This window comes from Melopsittacus undulatus (assembly GCF_012275295.1).
Source record: "Melopsittacus undulatus isolate bMelUnd1 chromosome W unlocalized genomic scaffold, bMelUnd1.mat.Z SUPER_W_unloc_4, whole genome shotgun sequence".
In the NCBI taxonomy this organism is placed as follows: Eukaryota; Metazoa; Chordata; class Aves; order Psittaciformes; family Psittaculidae; genus Melopsittacus; species Melopsittacus undulatus.
Window position 1 is genome coordinate 182639 of NW_022993946.1, and position 20319 is coordinate 202957.

The window sequence follows — 20319 nt, forward strand, 5'->3', positions numbered from 1 at the left end:
AATGCTTTGTCTGGAATGAGCATACTTCAAATTTCATTTTGAAAATACTGAAAACTACACTGATGGCTTAATAATAAATGGCCAAAAGCATCTCCAAACTTCAGTGCAAACCAAGATAGTAATTAGCTTTAATTACTGGATTCTCAGGAGGATTGCCCTAAGCCCAAGGACATCCTGAAATCAGTCATCTGACAGTTTTTGACTTGGCACTGAATCTTGCATGTAGCCAAGGATGATGTTTCTCTTTAAGGCTCTGTTTCAGTTTTATGGGAATTTGATGTATAAATAGACAACTTTGAGACCTGCAGATTCATACTGCAGATGTTGATTCTGGATCCAGAAATTCTCATGCAGGAGGTGAGTGGGAAATGGTTACCAAAACATTATGTACAAAATGTGTCTTAGAAAGGACCTCTCCTAGCCCTGGTGAGAAAGATGAAAATTTGCTCTAGAAACAACTGAAGGTAGGAGGAGAAATTAACCCAAAACTTTATTTTGGGGTTACTCTTCAAATACTCCAGCTCTCACACTCTCTGTTCATAACAGTATGTAGTGGTTTAAACCAATCCGCACAGCTTGTACACTCACTCCCCCCACTTGCTCCCCCGATTCCCAGAGAGTTAGGAAGGAGAATCCAAAGAATGTAGCCCACACAGGTTGAGATAAGAACAGTTTAATAACTAAGGTATAACACAAATCACTACTGCTACTACTACTACAAACAGTAATGATAAAGCAAATAACAAGTGAAGAGAATACAACACCTCACCAGCCACCGACCCATAACTCACCCCACCCTGCCCGACCAAGCACCAACCGATACCTCCTCCATCCCCCCCAGAACTCCAGCCCTTCCAGGTAACTCCCGGTTACATCCTGGGTATGACGTGCTATGGTATGGAATACCTCTTTGGCTAACCTGGGTCAGGTGTCCTGTCTCTCCTTCCTCCTAGCTTCCCCTCCTCCCTGGCAGAGCATGAGCTCAGAAAAGGCCTTGGACAAACCAAACATTTGAGCAGTAACTCAAAACACATTGGGATAACTCCAAATGAAGTTGAAAATGTCAGGAGGAGGGGGATAATAATGTTTTAGTGTAAGGAAGATGAAAGAAAGTTGCAGTTTACAGAACCTGATGGTGGGAAGAGATTGAGAGGTCAGGGCTGTTCCACTTCTGAGCAATGAGGGGTTTTTTTTGGTTAGGTGTCTACCGTCCCTGTCCCCCTTCCATCTCCAGTTTACTTTGGTCATTTAGCTGAGTTTTGATAAAACTGCATTCAAGACTTGGTTTTTATAAGTTCTCAGTCCTAATAGAAGTATAGGCTATTTCCTATTGGCAGATGAATCCTCCTTGTTTATATCTTTCAAAACTGTACATGGGGAAAGACTCTCCCATTGACGAAAGCAATCCCTAAAACCTTGTGCTGATCTCATCAGGCGCCATGACACCTTCCCCCTTCCAGACTCTGTAATACAGTGGTGCTCTGCTTGAATTCCCAAACGTAACATTGTTGAAAGATGGAAACTTCTCGCATTCTTGCTTCCCCCAATATCTTCATATTGCCAAATATTTGCTTGTCCTCATGCTGCTTACTTGATTGCTTGAGGAAATTCCCCTGAGTTCAGTGATTGTGGCCAGGAGATGGTTAAAGGACAAACTGGGTAAACTCACAGAAGTTATGAATACAATCAAAATTGGCTGTAAACATAATTTAAAATTAGTAAGGTTAACTCCACCTTAAAATGATATTAAGAAAAATCTAGATCGCACAAGCCTGTTGGAGTCCTTTAGCAACAAGGAAACTGCCTTGTTATGTTGCTCAAAGTTTGCTATAAGTGGATGCTTGGTTATTCAGCAGCTCCATGTGCTACATTGCTGTTTTTCATTGTGTTCTTGACCCAAAAAGAAAAAAAAAAGCTTAAAAACAATGAGAGCTTGCTAAATTACCATACCTGGCAGGGTTAGTGAGATGCTGAAGTCTGAATACTGATCACAAGCCTCCAGTGTTGAAGCAGGATCTTATTTGGCTATAAAATAAATTCCATTCAGGTGAGCTGTTGCTATTTGTAGCTGTGGTCGCTGGCTTGGGCTCAGAGGTATGGATGCTATCACTGTGAGCAGCACTACTTTGGTTTGGCTCCTGTGAGCAGTTTTGGAGAATCTTCAGGATGTAGATGAGACCAGGTGCATGGGGAACTGACATCCTGTGGTTCTGAACAGAACTGATCTGCAGCTTCTTCTCTGTTCCTGTCATCAGCCTGTACCTTGGATCAGGGTGACAAGGGACAGTGCGAGCACTGCCCATCAGCTGAGGCTGTGCCACCTGAATGTGTGGGGCTGCCTCTGGGAACTTGTTAGTCATCCTGGCAGCCGGCTGCAAGAGGCAGAAAGCCAACAAGACCTGGAGAGGCCAACATCTGCTGGCCGGCCTCAGGCTCCATCTGCACCCTTTACCCTATCCTGCAGTAAAGCATTGGGACCCCATGAGCCCCTGGAGTTAACTTTAGCAGAGAATATCAGCTGTGGTGAATACTGCTGCTTCGCTCCTACAAAGTAGTTATGTCGGAGTGCTGTTGCTGGTAGAAATTGGTTTTACCAGCTTCTTAGTGTTTATAAATAGTAGGCATCATGGAGATTTAAATTAAGGCTATAACACTGGTGAGTAGAACAGAGATCGAGGATTATGTGGTCATATGGTTTCCATATGCTGTCAAAATATTCTTCATCTTGCAATGCTGGAAGGGATTTTGAGTGAAACCTTCAGAGAGGTCATCTCTTGCCTTTTCACCTGATATTTCAAATGGCTGTGTCCTAGGAGAGCAGCGTAAGCCTTCCCTGCACCATCTGTTCAACCTTCTTGTGCCCTGGGAGAAGCATTGTTTTGATATCTGAACTAGTAGAGTGCTAAACCCTTCAATTAAAAAATTCCTGTAGCTAACTCAGCTATCAGTGGGAACAAAAATTTTTAAACCTACTTTGGGTCTCTTGTGACTAAAGCTCACTTCTATCATTGTGACAGTACATGTTATCTGGAGACTAATTTTGTTTTCCATTATTTCTACTTTTGCTTGCTTTGCTACATTCTTTAAACCTCTTGACTTGAGATGATTAGTCTGCAAATTGGTACAAAACACTGTTTAGCAAGGGAGTCTTTTTAACATATAAATACAGTAGACCAAGAAGAACTGAGAAATGTTTCCAGTTCTTGCATATATTTTTACTGGTACTTGGAGTGTCCATATCAACAAGGTTAAACTTCTCAGAACATAGTGTTGGAGTTATAGAATCATAGAATTATTAGGGTTGGAAAGGACCTTAAGATCATCCAGTTCCAACCCCCCTGCCATGGGCAGGGACGCCTCACACTAGACCGTGTCACCCAAGGCTCTGTCCAACCTTCCCTTGAACACTGCCAGGGATGAAGCATTCACCACTTTTTCAGGCAACCTATGCCAGTGCCTCACCACCCTCACAGTAAATAACTTCTTCCTTATATCTAACCTGTACTTCCCCTGTTTAAGTTGAAACCTATTACCTCTTGTCCTATTGCTGCAGTCCCTGATGAAGAGTCGCTCTCTGGCATCCTTGTAGACCCCCTTTGGATATTGGAAGGCTGCTATGAGATGTTAGACCTTTCCCTCAAGCCAGGCTACTCTCAGATTTTGTTTCTGTCTTGCAGAATGGAGATGTATGTATTTCAATTCTTCACCCACCTGTAGATGACCCACAAAGTGGAGAGCTGCCATCTGAGAGGTGGAACCCTACCCAAAATGTCAGGTAATAGTGTGAATCTGTGATGTACAGCAGCGATCTCAAAGACCTGTTATCTCTAAGACTAAGGCCTGTGTTGGGAAAAGTTTGGAAGGGAATTTAAGACTTGGGGGGCTTTAGGTCATGAATTGGGTGAGAAGTAGACTTACCAAGCTGTTTGAAGTGTTGTGTCCCCCAATGCTGGGCTAACAATGTGGAGACTGCTGTCCTGTTCCCAAGAATTCATGTTCTTAAAGCAAATTGTCAAAAATGTTATAGCCTTTCCCAGTCCATGTTATCCTGCATATAAGTTTTACTAACTCCTCCAAGATACCACTAGTGGAAAAAGAACATGTTTGGGTATTCAGACCCAGTAGGAGCAACTTCATGCATAATCCTACATATTGTTTGCCTTCCAGTACTTATCTCCTGTCCTGAAGCGAGTTATCTTGAGCAGCTAAAAATGTAGGCTGAGGTTCTGAATGGCTTCTTTGCCTCGGTCTTCACTGGCAAAGGCTCTGGCAGCAGCACCCGAGTCTTGGAAGGCAGACGCAGGGACTGTGAAAACCTAGACCTTGGGCCCACTGTACATGAGGATCTAGTTCGAGACCATCTTAAGAACCTGAATGTACACAAGTCCATGGGACCTGATGAAATCCATCTGCGGGTCCTGAAGGAGCTGGTGAATGAAGTTGCAAAGCCACTGACCATCATATTTGAAAAATCATGGCAGACAGGTGAAGTTCCTGATGACTGGAAAAAGGGAAATATAACCCCCATTTTCAAGAAGGGGAAAATGGATGACCCGGGGAATTACAGACCAGTCAGTCTCACCTGTGTGCCTGGCAAAATCTGGGAGCAGATTCTCTTGGAAGGCATGCTAGGGCACATGAAAAACAACAAGGTGCTTGGTGACAGCCAGCATGGCTTTACTAGGGGGAAATCCTGCCTGACCAATTTGGTGGCCTTCTATGACGGGGCTACAAAAGTGATGGACAGGGGTGGAGCAGTTGACGTCATCTACCTGGACTTGTGCAAAGCATTCGACACTGTCCCACATATCATCCTTGTCTCTAAATTGGAGTGTTATCAATTTGATAAGTGGACCACTTGGTGGATAAAGAACTGGCTGGATGGTCGCACTGAAAGAGTTGTGGTCAACGGTTCAATGTCCGGCTGGAGATCAGTAACGAGTGGTATCCCTCAGGGATCGGTGTTGGGACCGGTCTTGTTTAACATCTTTGTCGCTGACATGGACAATGGAATTGAGTGTGCCCTCAGCAAGTTTGCCGATGACACCAAGCTGTGTGGTTCTGTTGATATGCTAGAGGGAAGAAATGCCATTCAGAGGGACCTTGACATGCTTATGATGTGGCCCGTTGCCAACCTCATGAAGTTTAACCATGCCAAGAGCAAGGTCCTCCACCTGGGTCGAAGTAATCCCAGGCACAGCTACAGGTTGGGCAAAAAGGAAATTCATGGTAGTCCTGCAGAGAAGGACTTGGGGTGTTACTTAATAAGATAATGAACATGAGCTAGCAGTGTGCACTCACAGCCCAGAAAGCCAACCGTATCCTGGGCTGCATCAAAAGGAGTGTGACCAGCAGGTCGAAGGAGGTGATCCTGCCCCTCTGCTCTTGTGAGACCTCACTTGAAGTATTGTGTTCAGTTCTGGTGTCCTCAACATAAAAAGGACATGGAACTGTTAGAACAAGTCCAGAGGAGGGCCACGAGGATGATCAGCCACACAGGCTGAGAAAGTTGGGACTGTTCAGCCTGGAGAAGAGAAGGCTGCATGGAGACCTCATAGCAGCCTTCCAGTATCTTAAGGGGGCCTACAGGGATGCTGGTGAGGGACTATTCATTTGGGACTGTAGTGTTAGGACAAGGGGTATTGGTTGAAACTTAAACAGCAGGGGTTTAGACTGGATATAAGGAAGAAATTCTTTCCTGTTAGGGTGGTGAGGTACTGGAATGGGTTGCCCAGGGAGGTGGTGAATGCTCCCTCCCTGGCAGTGTTCAAGACCAGGTTGGATGAAGCCTTGGGTGATATGGTTTAGTGTGAGGTGTCCCTGCCCATGGCAGGGGGGTTGCAACTAGATGATCTTAAGGTCCTTTCCAGCCCTAACTGTTCTATGATTCTATGATTCTATGTAGTTTACTTCCTGGCAAACAAACTAAGGATCACCAAGTGCCAGAGACATTCAAGGCTAACCTGATAATTTTCTTGAAACATGAGATGAATTTCATTCTCATTACAAGACACTGCCAATAAAGAACTGATAAAACTCATGTCAAGTAGCAGCTCACTGACATGTGCAGCAGGAGTAGTAAGTGATATAGTAGAAAAACCTTGAAGTAAGGTACTGCCTGTTCTAAATTTTTATTCTGATTTATTATCTAAATAAGGTTAAAATAATTTCCTCTAGATTTTTAGCATATCAGGAAGGGGAAAATGGAAGACCCAGGGAACTACATACCAGTCAGTCTCATCTCTGTGCCTGGCAGAATCATGGAGCATATTCTCGTGGAAAGCATGCTAGGGCACATGAAAAATTAGGTGGTTGGTGACAGCCAACATGGCTTCATTAAAGGGAAATCCTGCCTGACCAATATGGTGGCTTTCTATGATGGGGCTACAGAACTGATGGATGGAACAAAGCAGTTGATGTCATCTACATGGACTTGTGCAAAGCATTTGACACTGTCCCGCATGACATACTTGTCTCTACATTGGAGAGACATCAATGTGATGGATGGACCACTCAGTGGATAAGGAATTGGCTGGATGGCCACACACAGAGTTGTGGTCAACAGCTCAATGTCCAAGTGGAGACAGGTAACAAGTGGTGTCCCTCGTGTTGGTGTTGGGACTGATTCTGATTAACATCTTCATCAGAGACACAGACACTGGGGTTGAGTGTGCTCTCAGCAAGCTTTCCAATGGCACTAACCTCTGTAGTTCGGTTGATATGCTGGAGGGAAGGAATGCCATCCAGAGGGATCTTGACATGCTTGTGAAGTGGGCCAATACCAACCTCATGAAGTTCAACAATGCAAAGTGCAAGGTCCTACACCTGGGTCGGAGGAATCCCAGGCACAGCTACAGGTTGGGCAGAGAAGTGATTCAGAGCAGCCCTGCGGAGACTGACTTGAGTTTGTTGGTTGATGAGAAACTTAACATGAGCCGGCAGTGTGCGCTTGCGGCTCAGAAAGCCAACCATATCCTGGTCTGCATCAAAAGGAGTGTGACCAGCAGGTCAAAGGAGGTGATCCTGCCCCACTACTCTGATCTCATGAGACCTCACTTGGAGCACTGTGTGCAATTCTGGTGTCCTCAACATAAAAAGGACATGGAACTGTTGGAGCAAGTCCAGAGGAGGGCTATGAAAATAAGGGGGCTAGAGCACCTCCCATATGAAGATAGGCTGAGAAAGTTGGGGCTATTCAGCCTGGAGAAGAGAAGCTGCGTGGAGATCTCATAGCAGCAGTCCAGTATCTGAACGGGGGTTATAGTGATGCTGGTGAGGGACTCTTCATTAGGATGTGTAGCGATAGGACAGGGAGTAATGGGTTGAAACTTAAACAGGGGATGTTCAGGTTAGAAAGGAAGAAGTTCTTCCTCTAACTCATGGAGGAGAGAAGGAGATTGTTGATCAGGGAAGCTGGGAGTTAGTAACAAAAAAAAAACAACAAAAGGAGGAAGAGAGCAATTAAAAGCAAGGGGCTTCCTCCTAAATCTGCTGTACCCACCCAGAACCGCTTTGCTGTCCTGCAGGGGGCTGATGAGGAAATGCACTTGCATCAGAAACAGTCGGCTGGTGCACTGGTACAGAAGATCTCTACTGGTGCTGCCAGGAAAAAGCGGCGGGTTGTAGTAGTAGGGGACTCTGCCTTGAAAGGGACAGAAGCGCTTTTCTGTCGTCCTGACCCGGTCGCAGGGGAGGTGTGTTGCCTACCTGGGGCACGGATCAGGGATGTTGTGGAGAGGCTGCCTGCTCTAGTAAATCCCACGGACTATTACTCGCTTCTAGTGATACATGTGGGTGCTAAGGATATAGATAGTAGTAGCCTGAGGAGTATAAAGAAGGACTACAGAGCTGTGGGAGAGGTGGTCAGGGGTTCTGGAACTCAGATAGTCTTTTCGACAATTCTCCAAGACACAGGGGAGGACCTTCCAAAGGCAAGGAGGATTGGACAGGTTAAAAAATGGTTAAAAGGGTGGTGTCATAGTCAAGGGTTTGGGTGTCTTGGACATGGGGCCCACATTTGTAGGCCAGGCCTACTGGGGGCTGGTGGAACTGTCTGATAAAGAAAGGGAAGAGTGGCTTTGCTGGGAGGCTTGCCAGACTTGTCAAGGATGCTTTAAACTAGTTGTGTTGGGGGAGGGGAGCATCATTCCATCCCAACACACCCAGTCAGTTGGCAGCTCCTATAATAAATACTCTGAGCAATGTAGTGATATTCTAGCCGCTCCAGCCACTGAGCCGGCTTCATTTGGAGCTTGGATCAGATGCCTCTATACAAATGCCCATAGCATGGGGAATAAACAAGAGGAATTAGAGATGTGGGCACATCTACAGGGCTATGATATAATAGGCATCACCGAAACATGGTGGGATGGCTCCTTTGACTGGAGTGTTGGAATGGAAGGTTATAGGCTTTTTAGAAAAGAGAGGCCCAGTAGGAGGGGAGGGGGAGTTGCCCTTTATGTTAGGGATAGGCTGGAGAGTATGGAACTCTGTCTGGGGACAGGTGATCAGTTAACAGAAAGTTTGTGGGTCAGGGTTAAGGGGAAATCGGTGATGGGACACATTACTGTGGGGATATGTTACAGACCGCCTGATCAAGAGGAACCTGTGGATGAAGAACTCTACAGACAAATAGGAAAAGCCTCACACTCACAGGCCCTTGTTCTCATGGAGGACTTCAACCACCCTGACATCTGTTGGGGCAACGGTACGGCCCGGCACAAGCAATCCAGGAGGTTTCTCGATTGTGTGGAAGACAACTTCCTTCTGCAAGCAGTAAAGGAGCCGACGAGGAGAGGTGCCCTGCTTGACCTCGTGCTCACCAACAGGGAAGGGCTCATTGGAAATGTGACTCTCCAGGGAAGTCTTGGATGCAGTAATCATGAGATGGTCGAATTTGAGGTCCTCAAGACAATGAGAAGAGCATGCAGTAAGCTCACTCTCCTGGATATCAAGAGAGCAGAATTTGGGCTTTTCAGGAACTTGCTTAGCAAGGTTCCATGGGATATAGCCCTAGAGGGCAAGGGGGCCCAAGACTCTTGGTTAATATTCAAGAATCACCTGCTACAAGCTCAGGAGTGTTGCATCCCGACTAGAAGGAAGTGCAGTAGGAGGGCCAGGAGACCTCCTTGGATGGATAAGGAGCTGCTGAGAAAAATTCACAAGAAAAAAGAGGCTTATAAAAGGTGGAAACAAGGACAGGTGTCCTGGGATGAATACAGGGATGTTGTCCGGGTAGTTAGGGGCCAAGTTAGGAAAGCTAAGGCCCAATTGGAGCTAAACTTGGCAAGGGATGTTAAAGATAATAGGAAGGGATTTTATAGGTATGTAGCGGCTAAAAAACAGAGTAGGGACAATGTAGGCCCCCTCTGGAAACTTTCAGGAGAACTGGCTACACAGGACTTGGAGAAGACTGAAGTTCTGAATGGCTTCTTTGCCTCGGTCTTCACTGGCAAAGGATCTGGCCGCAGCACCCGAGTCCTGGAAGGCAGACGCAGGGACTGTGAAAACCTAGACCTCAGGCCCACTGTACATGAGGATCTGGTTCGAGACCATCTTAAGAACCTAAATGTACACAAGTCCATGGGACCTGATGAACTCCATCTGCGGGTCCTGAAGGAGCTGGTGAATGAAGTTGCAAAGCCACTGACCATCATATTTGAAAAATCATGGCAGACAGGTGAATTTCCTGACGACTGGAAAAAGGGAAATATAACCCCCATTTTCAAGAAGGGGAACATGGATGACCCGGGGTATTACAGACCAGTCAGTCTCACCTGTGTGTCTGGCAAAATCTGGGAGCAGATTCTTTTGGAAGGCATGCTAGGGCACATGAAAAACAACAAGGTACTTGGTGACAGCAAGCATGGCTTTACTAGGGGGAAATCCTGCCTGACCAATTTGGTGGCTTTCTATGACGGGGCTACAAAAGTGATGGACAGGGGTGGAGCAGTTGACGTCATCTACCTAGACTTGTGCAAAGCGTTTGACACTGTCCCACATGACATCCTTGTCTCTAAATTGGAGTGTTATCAATTTGATAAGTGGACCACTTGGTGGATAAAGAACTGGCTGGATGGTCGCACTGAAAGAGTTGTGGTCAACGGTTCAATGTCCGGCTGGAGATCAGTAACGAGTGGTGTCCCTCAGGGATCGGTGTTGGGACCGGTCTTGTTTAACATCTTTGTCGCTGACATGGACAATGGAATTGAGTGTGCCCTCAGCAAGTTTGCCGATGACACCAAGCTGTGTGGTTCTGTTGATACGCTAGACGGAAGGAATGCCATTCAGAGGGACCTTGACACGCTTATGAGGTGGCCTGTTGCCAACCACATGAAGTTTAACCATGTCAAATGCAGGGTCCTCCACCTGGGTCGAAGCAATCCCAGGCACAGCTACAGGTTGGGCAAAAAGGAAATTCATGGTAGTCCTGCAGAGAAGGACTTGGGGGTGTTAGTTAATAAGATAATGAACATGAGCTAGCAGTGTGCACTCACAGCCCAGAAAGCCAACCGTATCCTGGGCTGCATCAGGAGGAGCGTGACCAGCAGGTCAAGGGAGGTGATCCTGCCCCTCTGCTCTTGTGAGACCTCACTTGGAGTATTGTGTTCAGTTCTGGTGTCCTCAACATAAAAAGGATATGGTGCTGTTAGAACATGTCCAGAGGAGGGGCACGAGTATGATCAGGGGACTGGAGCACCTCCCGTATGAAGACAGGCTGAGAAAGTTGGGGCTGTTCAGCCTGGAGAAGAGAAGGCTGCATGGAGACCTCATAGCAGCTTTCCAGTATCTGAAGGGGGCCTATAGGGATGCTGGGGAGGGACTATTCATTAGGGACTGTAGTGTTAGGACAAGGGGTAATGGGTTGAAACTTAAACAGCAGAGGTTTATACTGGATATAAGGAAGAAATTCTTTCCTGTTAGGGTGGTGAGGTACTGGAATGGGTTGCCCAGGGAGGTTGTGAATGCTCCCTCCCTGGCAGTGTTCAAGACCAGGTTGGATGAAGCCTTGGGTGATATGGTTTAGTGTGAGGTGTCCCTGCCCATGGCAGGGGGGTTGGAACTAGATGATCTTGAGGTCCTTTCCAATCCTAACTATTCTATGATTCTATAAGTTCTTTACTGTAAGGCCAGTGAGGCACAGGAACAAGCTGCCCAAAAAAGTGGTGAATGCTTCCTGACGGTGTTCAAGGGCAGGTTGGACAGAGCCTTGGGTGACATGGTCTAGTGTGAGGCATCCCTGCCCATGGCAGGGGTGTTGGAACTGGATGATCTTAAGGTCCTTTCCAACCCAAGTCATTGTATGAATCTATGAAATTTATCTCCAACTTCCTAGTTAGTGTTTTAATTTTTTTAAAGTTGATACCAAAGAGAGAAGTTATTTATTTTGTCAAACTGCCTTAGATTTTATTGCACTTAATTCAGGATTTATTTTCTCTCCCATGTAATTTGGGGGGGAATCACCCTTAGGCTTCTTCTAGACTCACAGTCACTGTTCCAGCTCCACATCTTTCCTTTTTTCTGGAAGTCTGGACTGACTTAAATATTGTTTGTCTGCCATGTGTTTTCTGTCGCCAGTAGGAGGTTCTTGCTCTCCTCTACCATTTCTTTCCAAGCCAAATTATCTTATAATTAAAATAATTCTTTGTATATTCTTCAAATGTGAAAAATGTGAATTAGCAAATCAAAGTTTTCTTCAAAACTTCTTTCCTATTGATAGACCATTGAGAAATTCCTTTCCACAGAAATTTATTCACTCATTTCATAAAGCTGACATATGCTTTCGATGAGAAACTTAACATGAGCCGGCAGTGTGCTCTCGTAGCCCAGAAAGCCAACTGTATCCTGGGCTGCATCAAAAGGAGCATGACCAGCAGGTCAAATGAGGTGGTCCTACCCCTCTACTCTGCTCTTGTGAGACCTCACTTGGAGTGTTGTGTACAGTTCTGGTGGCCTCAACGTAAGAAGGACATGGAGATGTTGGAGCAAGTCCAGAGGAGGGCCACGAAGTTGATCAGGGGGCTGGAGCACTTCCTGTATGAAGACAGGCTGAGAAAGTTGGGTCTGTTCAGCCTAGAGAAGAGAAGCTGTGTGGAGACCTCATAGCAGCCTTCCAGTATCTGAAGGGGGCCTATAAGGATGCTGGGGAGGGACACTTCAGTAGGGACTGCAGTGATAGGACAAGGGATAATGGGTTAAAACTTAAACAGGGGAAGTTTATATTGGATATAAGAAAGAAGTTCTTTACTGTTAGGGTTGTGAGGCACTGGAATGGGTTGCCCAAGGAAGTTGTGAATGCTCCATCCCTGCCAGTGTTCAAGGCCAGGTTGTGCAGAGCCTTGGGTGATATGGTTTAGTGTAAGGTGGCCCTGCCCATGGCAGGGGATTGAAACTAGATGATCTTAAGGTCCTTTCCAACCCAAGCCATTCTATGCCGCGGAACGGACTCAGTCAGAGATCAGTATGATCAGACAAAAAGCCATTTATTACAAATCATTAACTCCTTATATACTACTGCTTATACACACCTACAGCAATTTGGCATATCATGATTAGATACTTGTCTTGAAGACCCTTAGTGACTAACATATAATTGGTTAAGCACAGGTGTGAGAACTTGACCTCGAACACAGTTCTCATAACTCAGTGAATTACAGCTTCTTCTTATCTTGCTTGCTTAGGCTTCCTCGGGCCTCCCATGGCCTTGCTGTATCCCTCGGAGTTATTCAGAGCTCATGTACAAAATATTCATTTTCCTGTGAGAACACTGTCTCCACATCTCCCCCTTTTTAGTTTTACTAAAGGTTTTTTACAATTTGGTATGTCTGCTCTATCACTGCTTGACTTGTGTAACATAACAACCCACTACTCTAGGTAGCATTATTTCAATAAGATTAGTCTGATTTGAAGTCACTTGAACGTTTATAACATGTGGCATACCAGTGAATCCTACACACCATATAACAAGTTGGAATAATGGGAATTTAACACATGTGCTCAGTATACTTGTCCATTGCCCATGGTCACACATAATAGAACAGATATTACAAAAATTTCTGTTATTGCTGTTTCTTTATGTTGTTGAGTTCTGTGGCTTTGTACGTTTTGCTGGCAGCCAGAATGGTCCTGTTGATAGCTGTACACAGCTGGGCCTGCCCTTTTTCCCCTGGATGGCTCTCTAATAACAGCAGAGGCCATCCCTCACATCAAGGTCTGGCATGGCATGTGTCTCCACCGCTCTATGCCTGCTGGGTTGCAGCCAGCAGCAGAGCTAAAGGTTCTTCTTGGTGGCAGACACAGAGGCCAACCCAGTCTTGCCCTTGACTGTGGTATCAGGCATTTGGTCAATCTCAGTCCTTGCACCTTGTTGTCAATGCAGAGTTTCACCTGCTTCACCCAGTAACAAGTCACTACTACAGCAAAGCACACATGGATTTACATTAGCAGAGTAAGTATTGCAGAGTGCAGCAGCATGCTGAAGATGCCAATGGCAGTGAGGGACTAACCAAAGAAACTTCTTACCAGTGGAGTTCTCCCACCCTCTTAATTTGTTCCATTACCTGCTTTGTAACAGTACCATCATATTAGAATCTTTCTACCTTTTACCTTAGCATTTTCTAGCAGCTGCTGCAAATTTGCATATTCTGACATCTCTTTTACAAGTGACAGTTCCATACAATACAAGGTATAGTTTCTTATTAGCAACTGGCTAGTAAATACAGGTGGTTTTATATGCAAAATCCCAACCTCTAATAATAGCTACTTTACAAGCATGCATATTCAAGCTGTTACTTTTCAGTTGCCCCCAAGTGATGTTTTACAATCATTCTTTTCTCTCTATCTTGTTCTGCTTGGGGTTTTCAAGGTCAGCTCCTGTAGCTGATGCATCGAGTTCTTCCACTCATCTGTCCAGCTCATGGCAAGGCTTCACAAACTTTGCAGGCAGCCACCGTGGACCTGTAGGTAGTAGGACAGAAATATACCCCTTCCTCTGGATTATCAGTTCTTGAGATGTAGACAGGTTAAAGTGACTCCTTAAAGCAGAAACATTCTAATGCAAAGGGGATAAGGGGGTGTGAAACAGCTGCAGAAGTAAACTGTACAGTGTTAACAGTCAAGTTTGCCGTAGCATTACCCTTTTTTTTTTTTTTATCACACATGCATATTGTCTGGAAAACAAGCTTGAAGCAATATACATCAAAACTGCAGTCATTAGTAACAGCTAGAGTGAGTTAATTATTTAGCATGCATAAAATTCTTACCCAATAGTTGTAAAAACTATTGCATGAACCCAACAACAAAACAAAACACTGTCTGCCCTCATCACACACACATATGCACATATGCACACATGGGATCCCACAAGCACACTCCACACAACTACAATATTTAAAACACAAAATCCATACAATCATTACTCCCTCTACACAGTCCCACATAGAGAGCATAGCACAAGGACCTTGTGAAGACTATCAGGAAACCAGCTCCAAGAAGCATCATTGCAGTGCGAGGTGGCAGGCTCAACCTTAGCGGGTGTCCCCGCAGAGGCTCTGCCTCCCTCACATCACATGAGGCTTGGGCTTTTATATTGACCAAAAAGCACACTCATTCCGACACAGGTGGCCAGCCTATGTTGGAAGAAGTGGTCAGCCATATCTATAAAGGTCTCCAAAGGTCACTGGAAACATGGATATACTTATATTCACTAACTTCTAGCTCATAAGCATCACAGACCGACTTCGTGCAAAAGGGTAACCTATCCCATAATCGTCATTTATATTTTAAACACTCATGGGAGACCCACAGTTCACAAGACCCATGTATTGGATAAATTACAGAATCACAGAATCCCAAGGGTTGGAAGGGACCTTGAAAGATTCAGTCCAACCCCCTGCAAGAGCAGGGTAACCTGGAGTACGTCACACAGGAACTTGTCCAGGCGGACCTTGAATATCTCCAGCGTAGGAGACTCCACAATCCCCCTGGGCAACCTGTTCCAGTGCTCTGTCACTCTTACAGTAAAGAAGTTCAGAGTTCATCCAGTTAACTCATTCAGCTGTTGACAAGGGGGATATCCTGGTTCTCCTTTGGTGCTGCTGGCTCTTTCCAGGGCTTCACCCACCGAGCTGGCACCCACCGCAGGCCGGAGTCTGTAATTACACACATATATCCTCGACCACTTAATTTTACTTCCACAGGACCCTTCCAAACACCAGTTTCCATGTCCTTGTATTGGACCAGGATACCCTGAGTCTTATTCATATAACCTGAGCCTAACGCCTGGCCATGTATTACAGCAGGAGGGTCATTAAAGTCTCCTGTTAGTCGCAAGAAATTCATAACATATACAGCTTTCTGTATTCTTGGTACTGGCGTAAGCCCTTCTTCCCCCCCCTTTTTTTTTTTTTTCCAATAACTGTTTCAGTGTTTGATGTGTTCGTTCAATGATAGCTTGTCCTCGGGCATCTGTCAAGGACAGGCCGAACTGTCGAACCAACATGTTTGCCGATTGGTGGAAGAAGGCATGAGATGTCCGGGCTTGTTGAAAAATATCTACTGGTGGCCCTGCCCATGCTGGAGCAACTAATTTATCGCAAAGGCTTCCGGAAAGACCTGAGTGGCTAACTCTGATTGTAATAGTCCAAGTAGGTGGTCCTTATTTAAATCCTGCTTTGCAATCAGAATATCATCCATATAGTGGTAAATTAAACAGTGCTGTAAGTATTGATGAATCGGCTGTAATGACCAAGAAACATAAAGCTGACAAATAGTAGGAGAATGTTTCATACCTTGAGGCAGCACAACCCATTCATATCTTTTTACTGGTTCTCCTTTGTTAATTGCTGGGACAGAGAAAGCAAATTTTTCTCGATTACTCGGATGCAGGGGAATTGTGAAAAAGCAGTCTTTTAAATCAATTATTATTAAATCCCATCCTTCGGGTATCATAGTGGGACTAGGTAAACCAGCTTGCAAGGCACCCATGTCTTGCATGATGGCATTTAAAGCCCGCAAGTCATGTAACAATCGCCATTTTCTGCTTTTCTTGGGGATGGTAAATATAGGAGTATTCCATGGGCTGGTGAAAGGCACAATATGGACTGCTTCTAATTGTTCAGTGACCAATTCATGAATATGGGACAGCTTTTCTTTTGTCAGCGGCCATTGATCAACCCATACAGGTGTTTCAGTAAGCCATCGTAATTTATAGGCTGGCCGTCCATCAATGGCCACCATTAAAAATTTTTTGTAGTCAATCTCATTCCCATTTGACTAAGAGCATCCCGTCCGAGCAATGCAATTGGAGAGTGCATGACATATGGTCTGATGCATGTATGACTGCCATCAGATAGAAAGACATCCACCAATTCTGTACTAATTTTTGTCGATTGCATTCCTCCGATTCCAATAACTCCTGTGGCAACGGCTTGTAGGGGCCAAGCTTTTGGCCACTGACGATATGGTATGATAGTAACATCAGCCCCCGTGTCGATTCTCATAGGCAGTTTAATTATTTGATTATTATGGCCCCGTATAGAGACCTGGTCTTCAGGTTTGTGCTTTGCAATATCCAATGCAAACAAAATGTGTGGGATTCCTGTGGAACCCCATGCCTGATTTCCTCTGATTTTTTGCCCCATCTGGGGAACTTTTGCTTCAAATGGGACTAATTGAGCTATTTTAGAATCCTTGGGGATGTGTACTGGGGGTGCATGTGTCTGCACCATGATCCCAATGTTTCCAGTATAATCAGCATCAACTACGCCTGGTAATACAAAGACTCCTGTCCTGGATGTTGATGAGTGTCCTAATAGCAAAGCACATAACCCATGACCAAGGGGCCCACTTAATGTAGATGGAATGCAATGGACAGAAGTATCAGTAATGGTAAAATCTATTGCTGTTGCCACGTCCACTCCGGCACTCCCTGCTGTGGCGGAGGGGACGCAGTCCAGACACCCTGATTTTGTGTCATCGCACGGGGTGGTATCGCGCTCACCACCAAGTTTCCCAACAGGGTTCCATCTTTCTTAAACCTAGAATGACATGCTGCTGCTGTGGGACCACGTCTGTCACATCTAGCACAAATGCTTGAGCCGCTGCCCTGGGGGGGGCGACATTTCTTTGCAGTGCATTGTTTATTAACATGTCCCAGCCGTCCACAATTATGACATTTTACACCCTTCATGCCCCCTCGATCATCCTGACCTTGTTGTAGAAGAGGTCTGACAGCAGCAGCAAAGGCATGTGCCATATATTCCGCCTTTTCCTCTGTTGTGCCCACCTTAGAGCATGCATCCATCATTTCTTGTAATCCAGCAGATTTTGGCAAAGCCTGTAAAATACGCTTACAAATCGGGTTAGCATTTTCCATAGCTAAGGACATAAGCACAGACTCTTTAGCATTAGATGCCAAATCAATATTTTTTCCAATAGCATCTGTTAATCTATCGATAAATTGCATGTAAGGCTCAGTAGCTCCCTGTTTTACCGATGTATAAGAGGGATTAGGTTTTCCTGCCTCTGGCACAGCTTTTAAGGCAGCTAATGCCAATTGCTGTGCTTGCCATAAAACCTCAACCCTCATATGAGTCTGTACTGCATCAGGATGAAATTGGCCCCTCCCTAGTAACATGTCAGATGTGATACCATGTAAAGGGTCAGTGGGATTGCGAGCTAAGTTGTCATCAGCAGCTCTTGCAGCTAACTCTTCAAACCCACTCTTAAAGTGTAAGACCTGGGAGGGGGTTAATAAAATTGCAGCTATTCAATAACAATCACTAGGAGTTAACAGCATACTAGAAAATAAGGCAGTTAGCATCTGTTGAGTATATGAGGAAGACAACCCATATTGAGCAATTGCTCCTTTTAGTTCTTTCATAGCCTTCCAATCCATAGGAGTCCAGAGAGGTTGCCCTTGGGCATTCACAATAACTGGAAATGCAGAAGGGACATCAATTGGTAAAATAGTGCCATTTATAATCGTATCTTGAATAAGACCACGCCATCTCAGGGCACTGGGAGCAGCTTGCTGAGAGAGTGCCGGAGTTGGTGGTAGCGGCACCTGAAAAGGGTTAACTTCTGTGGATTGCTCGAGAGCTTGCTCCTTATCTTTAGGCCCCAGCTCCTCCAGGCGGTCTCGTAAATCTTGTGGCTTTTGATCTAACAGCTTTGATCAGCGATGCCATTCCTGGCTATTTTGCGGCTCCGACGGGAGCGATGCAAGTGCTGGTGTCAAAGGCGAAGGGGGGTGTTTTAAAGTGGGAGTTTTATTATCCTCCTCAAAAGGTTCTCTCTCCCCGTCCGTAGGGGGTGGGTGGTGGGGGTGGTGGGCCGGGGGAGAGATATTGTCTGCCTCTGGGGCAGTAGCATCACGAAAAGGATTAACCATAGGTGGTCGTGGTCGCGCACCCTCCCTCTCCCAAGCCCCCTCATCGCATATTGCGGGGTAGGAGGGGGGCACTGGGTCCTCAAACATCCGTACTTTCTGATGCACAGGCTTTCGAGCTGGAGCCGCCTCGCCCGAAACCAACACTCCGGCTGCTACCGGCGCACCAGCAGCAGCCGGCTGTTGCTCAGGCGAGTCCAAAAACATCGGAAAGGCAGACATGGCTACTTCCTTCTCAGCTTTCATAGCAGTTAATGTGTCTTTTAACAGTCGCCACAGTGTGGCAAGGGGCCTTGCCTCCTTTGACCCTTGGGAAATATCGTCCCACAAACACAGCAAACACAACACACACAAACACAAACCAACAAAAAACAAACAAAAAACCCAAATACAACAAACACAAACAAACACAAAAACAACTTTCTCCCAAGTCTCAGTCTTAAAAGCTTCACCAACCTCCACAATTAGCTTTTTCTTTTTACACCAGAGTAAAAGCCTCTTCAGAGTTTCATCATCATACTTTATCCCTCTCTCAGAGAGGATATGTTGGAAGGGCTTAAGCATTACTTCATCTTCTTTACTTAACTGGTTTCCCATCCTTAAGCTCCCTTCCAACCGTCCAGCTGCTTACCTTATTTGCACTGCGCAGTGTCTTCCGGGCTCACAAGGCTCCGATCCAAGGATTCCCTCCTCCGAGGCTTCTGCCTCCCGATCTTGGTCCAGCCAGATCGATTCCAGCCGATTTCTTCACGGCCCAGCGATTCACACCCTCTTCCGTTTCAATGTGAACTTATAGAGGGTCCCTGTTCAGGCGCCATTTGCCGCGGAACGGACTTAGTCAGAGATCAGTATGATCAGACAAAAAGCCATTTATTACAAAGCATTAACTCCTTATATACTACTGCTTATACACACCTACAGCAATCTGGCATATCATGATTAGATACTTGTCTTGAAGACCCTTAGTGACTAACATATAATTGGTTAAGCACAGGTGTGAGAACTTGATCTCGAACACAGTTCTCATAACTCAGTGAATTACAGCTTCTTCTTATCTTGCTTGCTTAGGCTTCCTCGGGCCTCCCATGGCCTTGCTGTATCCCTCGGAGTTATTCAGAGCTCATGTACAAAATATTCATTTTCCTGTGAGAACACTGTCTCCACAATTCAATAATTCTATAATTATGCTTTCTTTCAGCATTTTATTAGATGTTGCTTCTTCAACTTGAAATCTGTTATTTATTGGTAAATCCATCTAGGGATCACAGCACACCTGAGGGAGTGCAGTGATTTGAAAAGGCTTGTCTGATAGTTTGACTCTGCTTTCTTCTAACTTAGCTTCATTAAATTAATTTGAAAAGAACCTTTGTCAAAGCAAAGATCTGGCAAGGGGGATTTATTGGATTCTTGACCCTTGGAATATGATTGTAACGCACTCTGCAAAGTGCTGAACTAGGGCTAATGTTGCAGGAGACTAGGAGTTGTAGCAGTCGGCAAATTGTAACAATTGATGCTTCTTTTGGAGCATGCTACTTCAAGGTTAAAAAGGCTCAAGAGAAATGGTGTGTCTTAGCTGTGTGAAGTTAATGAAGGCTTGGGAATCTGACCTTCAGAGCTTGAGGTAAATATTATCCAATCCATCCTTGCCAAGTACTAGTGATTATAAAGCAACCTCTCAAAGTTCTAGTTCCTATTAAAAAAGAAAAAGAAATGAAGAAAAAGGTTAAATACTATTTTAAGCTCTGTGTTGTTCACCTGTCCCTCTGCTCAAGTGGCTGTTAAACTGACTTTTTTTTTATACATCTGATATGGTTAGGACTAGGTGACAAGCCTCCATTCATAGTTAGGAGACAGCTTTGGGCATTACTTATATTGCACACATTTTGAGTATTTAATTATATACAACCCTAAAGATTGATATGAAACTTCTC

At 45.2% G+C, this 20319-nt stretch overlaps 1 protein-coding gene across 1 annotated transcript in view; it reads left to right on the forward strand.

Annotated features, from left to right (window-relative positions):
* Positions 1-20319, forward strand: part of LOC117438276 (ubiquitin-conjugating enzyme E2 R2-like) — a 78645-nt gene that overhangs the window by 47666 nt on the left and 10660 nt on the right. The window contains exon 3 of the mRNA XM_034073797.1: positions 3678-3775. Within this exon, the coding sequence (XP_033929688.1) occupies positions 3678-3775 (98 nt within the window). The remainder of the gene's footprint in view (positions 1-3677; positions 3776-20319) is intronic.